This window comes from Sceloporus occidentalis, unplaced genomic scaffold, assembly GCF_023333645.1.
Source record: "Sceloporus occidentalis isolate IW3139 unplaced genomic scaffold, rSceOcc1.0.p SCAF_403, whole genome shotgun sequence".
NCBI classification, from domain to species: Eukaryota; Metazoa; Chordata; class Lepidosauria; order Squamata; family Phrynosomatidae; genus Sceloporus; species Sceloporus occidentalis.
This window is the reverse complement of record NW_028317383.1, coordinates 79,027-92,850: the sequence shown is the minus strand read 5'-3', so window position 1 is coordinate 92,850 and position 13,824 is coordinate 79,027. Positions and strand designations below refer to the sequence as shown.

At 43.8% G+C, this 13,824-nt stretch overlaps 1 protein-coding gene across 1 annotated transcript; it reads left to right on the top strand.

Annotated features, from left to right (window-relative positions):
* Positions 1-12,513: 12,513 nt before the first annotated feature.
* LOC149272893 (olfactory receptor 52K1-like) lies at positions 12,514-13,533 on the top strand. Its single transcript, XM_089506624.1, has one exon. It carries the CDS (start codon positions 12,514-12,516, stop codon positions 13,531-13,533), a length of 1,020 nt encoding a protein of 339 aa, XP_089362750.1.
* Positions 13,534-13,824: the final 291 nt, after the last annotated feature.

The following is a 13,824-nucleotide window of genomic DNA, read 5'->3' as shown; positions in this document are numbered from 1 at the left end:
CTTCTTCCCGAGACCACAGCGATGAACCCCTTCAAGTGCCAGAAGCGCCAGCGTGGAAAGGAGGAAGGAACGCTGCTACACAGGAACCGCAATGGCGCTGTAACTAGCCGTAGCGTAGTGCATAGAACACTCGTAGCGTCCTGAAAAGGACAGCGGGACCCCAAACATCAAACACACAGCTCAGCCACATATTAGACACAATTCGTGAAACACACACAATACACATACAAGAGCCACACGCCAGCTCACATTAACAGACAGGATGATGTCTCTGACCCTGGGACCCCCCAGTGGAGAAATAGTCTGGGGACATAAAACATGCTGTTTCGGGGCCTTCCCAAAGGAGCTCTCCCGCAAACAGGTGTCCCTGGATAGCTCGGGGATACAGTCCGTTTATATTTCACCGGGTCATGGCTGACTTCCGACACGATGAAGAGCTCCAGGGCTCTTGGAGGTTCTCCTCCAGTCATGAAAAGGTGGAGCAATCACTCAACCAGCTGGATAGCTCAGGAACCCCTGTGGGGTCCGTCACTTGGGGTCCGAGCGTCACCTGGTTAAAATGTTAGCAGGGCCGCAGCATTTCTATGTGTCTCCCGGTCAGACCCACGGCGCATTTACGGCTTCCCTGGCGACTGATAACCGGTCAGCTCCTCGAGGTCTGTCTGGGAAGCTTAAGTAGGGTTCCGGTTGGTTGGTCTCTTTTTTGCCACCCTGTACCCCTGACAGAAATCCACCGAGGGGAAATGCTGGGAAGTAGTGGATGCGGCTCAGGGCGTGCCTAGTCCCAGTCTCCGGAGGTTTCCGTGACGGGTATATATTATGGGATGGAATGTTGGTCAGCACTGTATGACAGGCTTGGATTTGGTTAGTCCGCGTCTTTTGGGCAGCGGCGATTGGAGGGTATTTAAGGCAGGACCCCCGCATGGTGTACCATCACATTACCTGATCTTACCTCAGCTGTTTCCCTCCCTTTTAGGTTGTTGCCGTTGTCTGGTATGGCGCAGGCTCCTGGGGCGACAACCAGCAACTTAATAACAGTGAAGAAATCACTCAATTATTATTTATTGTTTTATATAGCGCCATCAAATTCCGTAGCGCTGTACAATGGGTGGACAGGACATAACAAGTAGTATGTAATATAACAAATTGACTACCAGAGACAACAGGTGAGGAGGGCCCTGCGCACAGGAGCTTACAATCTAGAGATTGATTATTATTGATTGATTTATATAGCGCCATCATATTCCACAGCGGTGTATGATGGAGACATAACAAGTAGTGCATCGCATAGCAATTAGGTCAGAATTAAAAGGTGATGGTTATATAAGCCCCCTTACAAGAAAATAAAACCCTCTATTTACTAAGCAAACATACTGCGAGACGGTATATGCCTGGATGGTACGCACATCCCATATGGGACACCCCTGTATTAGCCTCTACCACTTCTGCTGGGTGGCCACTTATCTCCCACCCTCACATTTAGCACAGTGGTGATTAATACACCCGCTATACGGAGAGGTTATTTATTTTTAAAATGTAAGAAATAATTGGTTTCTTGATCAGACTGTTAGGGTTTTCTAAAATGCCTTTAATTAAATATATTTTTTCTAGTTATGTACAATACATGCACTGGGGCTATTCACTGGCCCCTTTTCTAGCTGCTGGCTGAGCATCTTCAGAGTGGTAGTAAAGCTGATTGGAGGGCTATCCACCCCCCCCCCATTGCTCTAAAGGTTAAACTAAGGTACCCCAAAATCCATTCTTTGCCACTAAAATATTATCCTGATGCCCGCAGGGGCCAGCATGGCCAGAGTTGGGGGAGGGGTTCTGGGGAAGATTACTTAAGGGGTTGTGACCCGAGTTTTAGGGACATTTTGCAGTCACCTTACCTTGTGTTGTTTGTCCTGCCCATCCTTCCTGTTGATTGGGGTATGTTGGGGTATTTGTATTATGTTGGGGTACTTATGTTGTCACAGCTGGGTGGGTCGCTTACCAGGCATCTAGGGGGTGTGAATGCTCTGGGGGGGGAGAGCGTTTGGCGGGGGGTCCCAGTCGGTGGTGCTGGGAGCCTCAGGTTTGGGCATTTTGTCCGTCCCTGTCTGGCGGTTCTGCGTTTGCCTCGCAGGCTTTATGGTTTTTGTTAATTATTTATGTTTATGGATGTTATTTATTATATTTATGTTCATTTTGTAGTCTTTGCCCTGTTAATGCAATGAGGTGTTGGGCCTAAGGGTGCCTAGCATTGACTCGGTTAATAAATAAAATTGGCTGTGGCCTTTTCAATCCAAGTTTCATGTGTCTGTCGTTATTGGGTGGGGGGCCTGCCCCGGAGATGAGGGTACTTCAGTCATGCGGTGAGCGGGTTATTTCGTGAGGAAACTTTTTGTGCCGGTATAATATAATCCTGCGGTGAACGGGTTAATTTGATGATTTTTGTGCCGGTATAATATAATCCTGCAGTGAGCAGGTTAATTTGTGAGGAGAATTTTTGTGCCGGTATAATATAATACTGCGGTGAACGGGTTAATTTGTGAAGAGAATATTTGTGCCGGTATAATAGTATCCTGTGGTGAACGGGTTAATCTCTGATGATTTTTGTGTCGGTATAATATTATCCTGTGGTGAACGGGTTAATTTGTACTGATTTTTGTGTCGGTATAATATAATCCTGCAGTGAACGGGTTAATTCGTGGTGGTAATTTTTGTGCCGGTATAATATAATCCTGCAGTGAACGGGTTAATTTGTGATGATTTTTGTGCCGGTATAATATAATCCTGCGGTGAACGGGTTAATTTGTACTGATTTTTGTGCCGGTATAATATTATCCTGCGGTGAACAGGTTAATTCGTGAGGATAATTTTTGTGTAGGTATAATATTATCCTGTGGTGAACGGGTTAATTTGTAATGATTTTTGTGCCGGTATAATATTATCCTGTGGTGAACGGGTTAATTTGTGATGATTTTTGTGCCGGTATAATATAATCCTGCAGTGAACGGGTTAATTTGTGATGATTTTTGTGCCGGTATAATATAATCCTGCGGTGAACGGGTTAATTTGTGATGATTTTTGTGCCGGTATAATATTATCCTGCGGTGAACGGGTTAATTTGTGATGATTTTTGTGCCGGTATAATATTATCCTGCGGTGAAAGGGTTAATTTGTGGTGGTAATTTTTGTGCCGGTATAATATAATCCTGCGGTGAACGGGTTAATTTGTGATGATTTTTGTGCCGGTATAATAGTATCCTGCAGTGAACGGGTTAATTTGTGATGATTTTTGTGCCGGTATAATATAATCCTGCGGTGAACGGGTTAATTTGTGATGATTTTTGTGCCGGTATAATATAATCCTGCGGTGAACGGGTTAATCTCTGATGATTTTTGTGCCGGTATAATATAATCCTGCGGTGAACGGGTTAATTTGTGATGATTTTTGTGTCGGTATAATATTATCCTGCAGTGAACGGGTTAATTCGTGGTGGTAACTTTTGTGCCGGTATAATATAATCCTGCGGTGAACGGGTTAATTCGTGGTGGTAATTTTCGCGCCGGTCCGTTTGCCCCCCCCGTGGATGTCCGGGAATAGACCGGTCCGGGAGGGCCACTCGTCTGGCGGGACTTCAGTTTGTAAACAGGTTAATAATAAGTGTATCTGGAGCCGCGGGGCCCCTGGGGGCCGGCCCGCTGCTGGCCGCGTTATTATTCTGACCTTGTTAGCCGTCCAGCTAATTAACTCTTTCCCTACGGAGCGGCTGGTTAAGGCCCGGCGCTCGTTACCGCTGATGAGGCCGCCGCGTGTCATGCGCGGGGAGGAAATCGTAGGGGCAATAATCACACTTTCTATATACATTATCGTATATACTTCACAGTATGGAAGTTCGGTTCTATTTTAAAGAAAAAATGCACATTAGTGGAAGGGAAAGCGGTATTTATGGAATGAACCGGAATCCGGGGATTTAACGTTTTTGGTATCAGTTTGTCGGAATTTGTTACATACAGAGAGAAAACCAGAAGCCCCCCTTAATTCATCATGCGCCCCACTTATAGATATGCCCCTCTGCCCCCTGATACGGCCCTCTGGTCAGGAGGTAAAGGTATTCGGAATGGAGTCACCTGAATTCAAACTGGGATTCCACCTGTGATATAGCAGGGAAAAAAGAACCAATCAGGATCCTCGGATATCATTAACTCAGAAGAGACTGTGAGACCCCAAGAACCTGCCCCTTCCCCCCGAGACTGGGGTAAAAACCCAAGAAGCAGAATAAAAGAGCAAATCCTCACAGTTTCTACAAATATATACAATAAAAATATTCCCTTATAATAATTATTTATATATCGCCGTCATACTCCGCAGCGCTGTACAATGTGTGTTATTATTATTTATATATCGCCGTCATACGCCGCAGCGCTGTACATTGTGTTATTATTTATATATCGCCGTCATACTCCGCAGCGCTGTACAATGTGTTATTATTTATATATCGCCGTCATACTCCGCAGCGCTGTACAATGTGTGTTATTATTTATATATCGCCGTCATACTCCGCAGCGCTGTACAATGCGTGTTATTATTATTTATATATCGCCGTCATACTCCGCAGCGCTGTACAATGTGTGTTATTATTATTTATATATCGCCGTCATACTCCGCAGCGCTGTACAATGTGTGTTATTATTATTTATTTATCGCCGTCATACTCCGCAGCGCTGTACAATGTGTGTTATTATTATTTATATATCGCCGTCATACTCCGCAGCGCTGTACAATGTGTGTTATTATTATTTATATATCGCCGTCATACTCCGCAGCGCTGTACAATGTGTGTTATTATTTATATATCGCCGTCATACTCCGCAGCGCTGTACAATGTGTGTTATTATTATTTATATATCGCTGTCATACTCCGCAGCGCTGTACAATGTGTTGTTATTATTTATATATCGCCGTCATACTCCGCAGCGCTGTACAATGTGTGTTATTATTATTTATATATCGCCGTCATACTCCGCAGCGCTGTACAATGTGTGTTATTATTTATAAATCGCCGTCATACTCCGCAGCGCTGTACAATGTGTGTTGTTATTATTTATATATCGCCGTCATACTCCGCAGCACTGTACAATGTGTGTTATTATTATTTATATATCACCGTCATACTCCGCAGCGCTGTACAATGTGTGATATTATTATTATTTATATATCGCCATCATACTCCGCAGCGCTGTACAATGTGTTATTATTTATATATCGCCGTCATACTCCGCAGCGCTGTACAATGTGTGTTATTATTATTTATATATCGCCGTCATACTCCGCAGCGCTGTACAATGTGTGTTATTATTTATATATCGCCGTCATACTCCGCAGCGCTGTACAATGTGTGTTATTATTATTATTTATATATCGCCGTCATACTCCGCAGCGCTGTACAATGTGTGTTATTATTTATATATTGCCGTCATACTCCGCAGCGCTGTACAATGTGTGTTATTATTATTATTTATATATCGCCGTCATACTCCGCAGCGCTGTACAATGTGTTGTTATTATTTATATATCGCCGTCATACTCCGCACCGCTGTACAATGTGTGTTATTATTTATATATCGCCGTCATACTCCTCAGCGCTGTACAATGTGTGTTATTATTATTTATATATCGCCGTCATACTCCGCAGCGCTGTACAATGTGTGTTATTATTTATATATCGCCGTCATACTCCGCAGCGCTGTACAATGTGTTATTATTTATATATCGCCGTCATACTCCGCAGCGCTGTACAATGTGTTATTATTATTTATAAATTGCCGTCATACTCCGCAGCGCTGTACAATGTGTGTTATTATTTATATATCGCCATCATACTCCACAGCGCTGTACAATGTGTGTTGTTATTATTTATATATCGCCGTCATACTCCGCAGCGCTGTACAATGTGTTATTATTATTATTATTTATATATCGCCGTCATACTCCGCAGCGCTGTACAATGTGTGTTATTATTATTTATATATCGCCGTCATACTCCGCAGCGCTGTACAATGTGTTATTATTATTTATATATCGCCGTCATACTCCGCAGCGCTGTACAATGTGTTATTATTATTATTTATATATCGCCGTCATACTCCGCAGCGCTGTACAATGTGTTATTATTATTATTTATATATCGCCGTCATACTCCGCAGCGATGTACAATGTGTGTTATTATTATTTATATATCGCCGTCATACTCCGCAGCGCTGTACAATGTGTTATTTATATATCGCCGTCATACTCCGCAGCGCTGTACAATGTGTTATTATTTATATATCGCCGTCATACTCCGCAGCGCTGTACAATGTGTTATTATTATTTATATATCGCCGTCATACTCCGCAGCGCTGTACAATGTGTTATTATTTATATATCGCCGTCATACTCCGCAGCGCTGTACAATGTGTTATTATTATTTATATATCGCCATCATACTCTGCAGCGCTGTACAATGTGTTATTATTTATATATCGCCGTCATACTCTGCAGCGCTGTACAATGTGTTATATTGTTAGTAATTTGTATCTGCAGGGCTCACAGACGCTCTGTAATAATTAACCTTTTCATTTCCTCCTATAATTATTCTTTGCGTAGTACAGATGTGTCCGCGGTGCCATCTAGTGGCCAGATTGAAGCATCTCACTACATCATTCCATCTGAATAAAAGACCTCGGAGGTTTAGTTATTGAACAACTTACTGGAAATATCATTTCATTAAAATCCTTCAATCTATGAATCTACATAAAACTACAAGGAATTAAATGCCGGGCCGGCTCTGCCAGTAGGACTCCATAGTTACCCCATCTGCCTTCCCAGCAGCGAGAATAAAATCGATATGCGCGGCCGCACTCCGGGGGCCACTCAGTCCTCCCCACCCCGGGGCCCTCATTCTCACAATCGCGATGCCACAGCTGAAACCTCAATATTTTTGCTACAGATCTCACAACGAACGAGCAACAGGATTTGTTTTGGCCGAGCAAAGGGTTAACTTTATAATTCTGATAATATCATTATTTTAATTAAGTTTTGTTTTTTTGTCAGCGCGGGGGGGGGGGGGGGGGTGATCAGTCGGGGTGGAACAAACCCAAAAGTCTGATAACCTGGCCCAAAAATAAAATCACAAGACTGGCAGTGTGTGTGGGGGGGGCGCGTTGGGGGATTCTGCCTCGAATATCAGGGGCATAAAAATCAGCAATGATCTAACAGGAGATCTGGTGCAATCACCGTGGCAACCAGTGGTCTACTTTCTCCAGAATTATTTTTTTTTTTAATGCAGGACCCCTAAATTTTCATTTTGGAATTTTACATTTTTTTCCTTTGAATTGTTTTGCTGGTTTTGACTCGTTTCTTTCTCAGTGTTACATTTTTTTTTAATGTGAGTTAACGAGCCCCCTTAGACGATCGCACCTCGTGAAATAACATCTGCGCGGGGGGGATATAAAGAGTTAATGGCATTTTTCTGTCGGTAGAAAGTTTGTAATTTGCGCGATTCCCGCAGGAACCGTCTTACGAATGTTTTCAAACAAAGAGATAAACAGCGAGCGGCCCTCAGGGGCCACCGAAGAAATAACAGAAGCCAAGAGGTAATGGAGCGATTGCGAGCTAATTGGCCAGCAGGTGACCGGAGAGCGCGGGCCGACCGCCCGAGACCCGCGGCCTCCCCGCAGCGCTCATTACCCCTCCGCCTCGGCCGACCCACGTCCGGCTCGTTAGTTAATTGGATGAAGTGGGAACGCTTTACTCCCGGCCAGGAGCCTTATGAGTCCTGGCGGTGATTAAACGTGACCAGGAGTCGGAAAACATCGCAGGACAATCCCAAGAGACTCGACAAAAATCCGAATAAGTCCCGCTAGGAAAGCGAGGTCATCTCAGATTAAAGTTTAGTAATTTATGGAAAAAGAGAAATATTTCTGGTGTTTTTTTACTGGCCGTATCGATCATTTAATAAAACTGAAATATTATTTAAAAAAGATATTAATTTATAATGGAGATTTAACATAAAATAAAACTATAAATTAGTTACGGAAATAGAAACTACGTAATAAAGTACAATATCTAAAAAAAAAAAAAAATATATATATATATATATATATATATATATATATATATATATGCGGTACAATACCTAACTTTTTTTTTTTTTTGATTAAGTAAAAAATAATAAAAAATAAATAAATCTGGTCATTTTATTCTAATTAAAACGATCCTCTATATATGAATTCGAAACGGCTAAATGTGTAATTCTGTTAAAGGGAGACGTCAGCCTCTGTTTTCGGGGTCTATTTTGGGGGGAATCCAGTAAATTTTATTGCATGCCAATCAGCAAAGCCATTCTTTAGTTATTGGAGTTTTTCCATCTCATTTGGCCCCTCCCCCAGCTTCCTCTACTGAAAGCAGGAAGTGTACTGGAGTATGCTCCTCGCACGTGCTCAGTATTCCCATGGATTCCATTTAAAACTAAAATGTTGGGGACCAGCCTGTTCCTTTTAAATATTAAACTATTTTAAAACGATATAAAATAAAATATCACTCAAAATGTCCCAAAATGCAGTTTATTTTATTTTTATTTGTTTGTGATATTAGGACGCCCCCCCCTTCGTCCGTAGAGAGTAATTTATGTAGAAACATAAAATTTTGTGTAAAAATAAATAAATAAATAAATAAATTCTAGTGGAATAGTGTTATTTTAGGAATAAAATGGACCCCAGGAGTGGTGTCATGGAATCGTGGTACTAGGTGTCCGAATGTCATTTTTAGCCTATATTTTATTTTCACATTTGACTCAAATAAGCCTTTTAACCTATTAAATGTACTAATCTCCGCAGAGAGGCAATAAATCGGGTAATATGCGGCGCGAGGAGCCGCGTGGGGTATTATTACCCACCCTGCCCCTGCCCCGGCTCCTCAGTGTTATAGAAAGCCGCTGGTTATCTGCTTTTCCGTTTTTCACAAACTTTTTAGTATGTTTTTCATCAGATGGGGACGGTCCTGTTTTTGAGGGGTTTGAGGTTAGCGAGTTGAACTGTCCTGTCACAAAAAGTCTGGATGAAGCCCCGCCCCTAGACACACCCCTAACCATACCCACTAAAGCATAATTGGATTTTTAATTTAGCTCTCGGCCAATAGAAATTGTGGAAATGTCCCTGGTGCCCCCAGCTAAGATCCCTTCCCCCCTCTTGTAACAGCTGAGCGATCTCTTTAAATTTAAGGTGGTGCCCCCCTTGCAAATGAATGGGGGTCCCTTATATGCATTTAACCCCTTCCCCTGCCCCAGCTATTTACCGCCTGTCAGCTCCAGTGCTGGCTTGGCAAGGGGTGGTGTAATTGAATTAAATGAGAGCACTGATTGGCTGCTTGAAGCGAATGCTCAGAAAATGGCGGGAAGCTCTGGAGCTGCAGCTTCTCCCTAAGGTTTTGGTGTGCATTATTCTTTGGATTCGTCCCTTTGGCTACGTAACTACGTCAACGGAAAAGATCAGCAGCTCCCCCCTAGTGTGAGAGGAGGAAATGGCAGCTGATTCACTCTAAATATCCTCACATCCACTCCAGTATTAGGAGTCCCCATGAGCGGACATCGTCCCAAACGACATATCATTAGCCTGCGCAGTCTGTACATCCCCACTGTCCATACCGGCCCTGACGTGTCACAATAAGATGCACCGCGATGTAGAGGGCTTTGTTGGTGGCGGTGTTCACCATCATCAGGGGCCGCCAGCAAAGCCCTCAACGTTCCCTCAGTCCCTGCATGCAGAGTCGCCGTGATATGACATCATTTCCTAGCACAGGGTGTGATGACTGCAAAGGAGCAGGAGACCAGAGCGGCCATCAGCTGCTGGACCACAAGGGAAGAGCCTCCTTCTGAGCCTACAAAAGGAGCTGCATGGAGTGAGTGTACATGTATGTGTGAGTGTGTGTAAAGGTGTGAGTGTGTGTACATGTAAAGGTGTGAATATGTGCGTGTGCATGTATAAGTGTCAGTATGTGTGAGTGTGTGTACATGTATGTGTGTGTGTGTATGTAAAGGTGTCAGTATATACCCGAGAGTTTTATGGTATTTTTCTTCCAGTGTTTGTATAATTTTTAGCATATTTCCAGTTAGGGATACATTGATAACCATTGTGTTCGTGCGACACACGCTAGCGATACCGATCCGTGTGACACCCCCCTGCTGCATGTAACGCTTCTGAACCCCGTTCCTGGTCGTGCCGAATGTCCGAACCCTTCCCAGAAATCATTCTTTACCCATCATACATTTCTCTATGCGTTATCATGCATTTTTTTTTGCCAGGGAATGCTTAATTGTCATGTGACATAAAAGCGGGCCCTGATTGGCCGTTGCCCTTTGTATTTTTGATGATTAAACCTTCAGAGGAAAGAATAAAATGAGAGATCGGCGGATGGTTATTTGCTGAACATCCTAGAGAGAGGGGGCTATTAACGTTTTGGGTGAGCCTGTCCCCGGGGGCCGGGTGCTGTGCGTTAATTAAATATCACGCGTGATCATTCGCTGCGATCCGTCTGGGGATATCTGTCGGCTGAGTGAGATAGTAATTAGCCTGTGAAACCCATTAGGAGTCGGTACAGGGGGGGGGGGGGGTATTTATATATAAACCGCCGCTGGTTTATCACCATACAGAGGAGGCGGCAGACAGAGAACGTAGAGCCGCAGCCAGGTATGTACCTGCGCAGGTGTGTGTGTGTGTGTGCGCATGCGCAGACCCCCCGTAAACCCCATTACGTACCTGTATGGAAGCCTAGGGGCAGAATTCACCTCTTTGTATTCTTCTGGTGTAATCCGCCCTCAATGTTAGAAATAAAGCTTATTTAAGAGCGTAATATAGAGATACGTCCGACTAGAGACAAGAGACCGGAGTCTAACACTAGAGAGTCAGAGACTGAGATGGAACGGAAGGAAGTTTTACTTTACTGAGAGGGTGGTGGATAGGTGGAACAGCCTCCCAGCAGAGGTGGTAGAGGGTAATACAGTGAGGGTATTAAACATGCATGGGATAGACATACGGCTCCTGAATCTAAGACGAGACCGATGACTGATTAAGGTTTGAGTCTTTACAGCAGGAGAAACGGGAGACTAGACGGGGGGCCGGATGGGGCCGATCTGCCGGCTGGTTCTGTTTAACAATAAAGGGTGAAACCAAAGAATCCCCCACTGTGGCTTCTGTGCCCCAATCGGTGAGAAAAATCATTGAACCGAGGAGGAGGAGGGCAGCTGCTGCTGCAGGGCTGCAACTTCTACCTTAGATAATTGCTTTTTTAATTTGTTTTTTAAAGAAACTCATAAAATGCTTATAATACGTTCTCTGCTCCTGAGGGCTCCCGGGGGCCGGAGGTTTTAATGTCAATTTTATTTAAAACATTTCTGACGCTTCCTTCAGTGAGGACGCTTTTATCGTTCATCCGACCAGACACAGAATATCTGCTGATCCTTCGCCGGAATCGTAACGACAAAGAATTCCAAATTGTACCAGAAATTAATTTTAAAAATCATTTAAAATTGTAGAATAAAAAAATAAATCTGCTGGCGCCATAGAAATAAATTCAATGGATATTAGGGGGGACTTCGAACTCTCAGAAGGTCTTCTGGATGTCTCAGAACGGGGCTTTTTTGGAACTCTTCAACATATAAAAATTCACTTTTCTTTCCGAAAAAGTGACAATAGCTATTATTCAACTTAAAGATTATTAATATATCATTTTTTACAACCAAAAACAAAGCCTATTAAATGCTTAGTATTTGTTAGTTGCTTTGGTAATTTGAAGGGGAGTTTTGGGACGATGGGGATCAAATTTTCTGAAGCAGAGGTTTTTCAGAAGTGTCTTAATAGCATCGACTCTAAAACCACCCAAAAAACTACATTTTTTTATTTAAAAAAAAAAATAAGGCTGTTCCGCAAGGGCCGGTTCTCACGCAGCCATTTCCCCACCGACCTCTACTAAAGTATGCGGCAAAAATAGAGCGTTTTCCACATTGTAGTTTTTTTCAGCATTAATAATACCTTTATGTTTTTTTATGTTTTGGAGGCGATTAATGGGTCAAAACATTCCCTTATTATTCTCTACTGTTGTGAACATTTGGGTTGAGTGAAGAGTTTTTTTTATTGGGATGACATTTTTTTTACGTTTTTATTTTCATTATTTATTTAAATATTTTTATAAATCTTTTCTCTCTTTGATCTGCCCGCGAGCCGCTCACACTTCTCACCTGATTATATGTGAGCGGGGGAAAGGGGGTCTCTCTCTCATTCTGTGTCACCGCGGGAAGGAAATGCCCAAACCTTCCTTCCGTGTCGCTTATATCCTTCCATGCAGCCAATGACGTAATATTACGCCTCTAGTCTTTAAGGGGTAGCAAAATAACGAAAAAAACGGCCCTGGTTTCACCGTAACGCTATTTATTTCACACATTTTGTTTTTGCTTCTCGTAGCCGATAATTTGCCGTCTCACAGATCTCACAATGAACCCCAACCAGACCTTATTCTTCTCTCACACCGAATTCCTGCTCCTTGGTTTCCCTGGGATCTCGAAAGCCCGACCGCTGGTGGTGATCCCGTTTCTTTCCATCTACGTGGTCATCCTGACCGGCAACTCGCTCGTCATCCACCAGATCCGGATCGAGAAGTCCCTTCAGTCCCCCATGTATTACCTCATCTCCCTCTTGTTTGCCGTCAACATCACCAGCACGAGTGTCGTTTTGCCGAAATTCCTCTTGGGTTTGGCGTTTAATCTGAACGAGGTCACCCTCCACGGCTGCCTGGCGCAGATGTTCTGTATCTACTTCTTGGCCATATTTGAATCCAGCGTCGTCCTTCTCATGGCCCTGGACCGGTACGTGGCCATCTGCAGACCTCTGCACTATCACCACATCATGACCAAACCTTTTCTGCTTCGACTCGGCCTAATCGGCCTGGTGCGCGGCGGCGTTCTGGTCTCCCCGTTGGTTATTTTGGCGTCTAGAGTCCAGTTCTGCGGATCCAACGTCATTTTGAACTTTGCGTGCGAGAACATGGCGCTCCTGAGCCTGGCCTGCGGGGATGTCTCCAAGTCGCAAGTGGCCGGGATGGCCGTTAGGGTCCTCGTCACGGTGGTAGACGTGGCCTTCCTCCTCATATCCTACTCTGGCATTCTTTACACGGCCATGAATATTGCTGCCGGGAAAGCCAGACACAAAGCCCTTCACACGTGCAGCACTCACCTGTCGGTGGCCGTGTCCATTTACCTCTCGGCCCTCTTGGCGTCCGTCGTCTACCGCACGGAGACCGTTTCCTACGACGTCCAGAACCTGTTTAGTGCCGTATACCTCATGGGGCCGGCCACGCTGAACCCGTTTATCTACGGCCTGCGGGTGAAGGAGATCAGAGAGTGTCTGGCCAGGTCCTGGCATAAGCGGAACGCGCCGCTCTCCTCGCCGGCGCACAAACGCGCGAACAGGACGTTCGTCCTTCGATTCACTCCAAATAAGGACGGCGAGCGATGAACCTCGGAAACCATTTTTATTCGGTGATCTAAGAAAAAAGTCTCTAACCGCAAAAAAAAATAAAATATATATATGTCGTCGTACCGGAACCTAATAATATAGTCTTTGTGATAACTTTTAGCGACCAGCATTCCGAAGATGAGACCTCTGAGGTCTTGAAATCACATGTTTCTCTACATAGTGAATATCGATCTTCTTTAGATTTACTTTCTAATATCACACAACGTGTGCTTATGTTTTCTTCATTTCTTATTACTTTATTAATTTAAAACTAATTATTTTATCACCTGA

What these genes read in the sequence shown, in the direction of transcription:
- LOC149272893 (XM_089506624.1), top strand. Translation starts at nt 12,514, where the DNA reads ATGAACCCCAACCAGACCTTATTCTTCTCTCACACCGAATTCCTGCTC.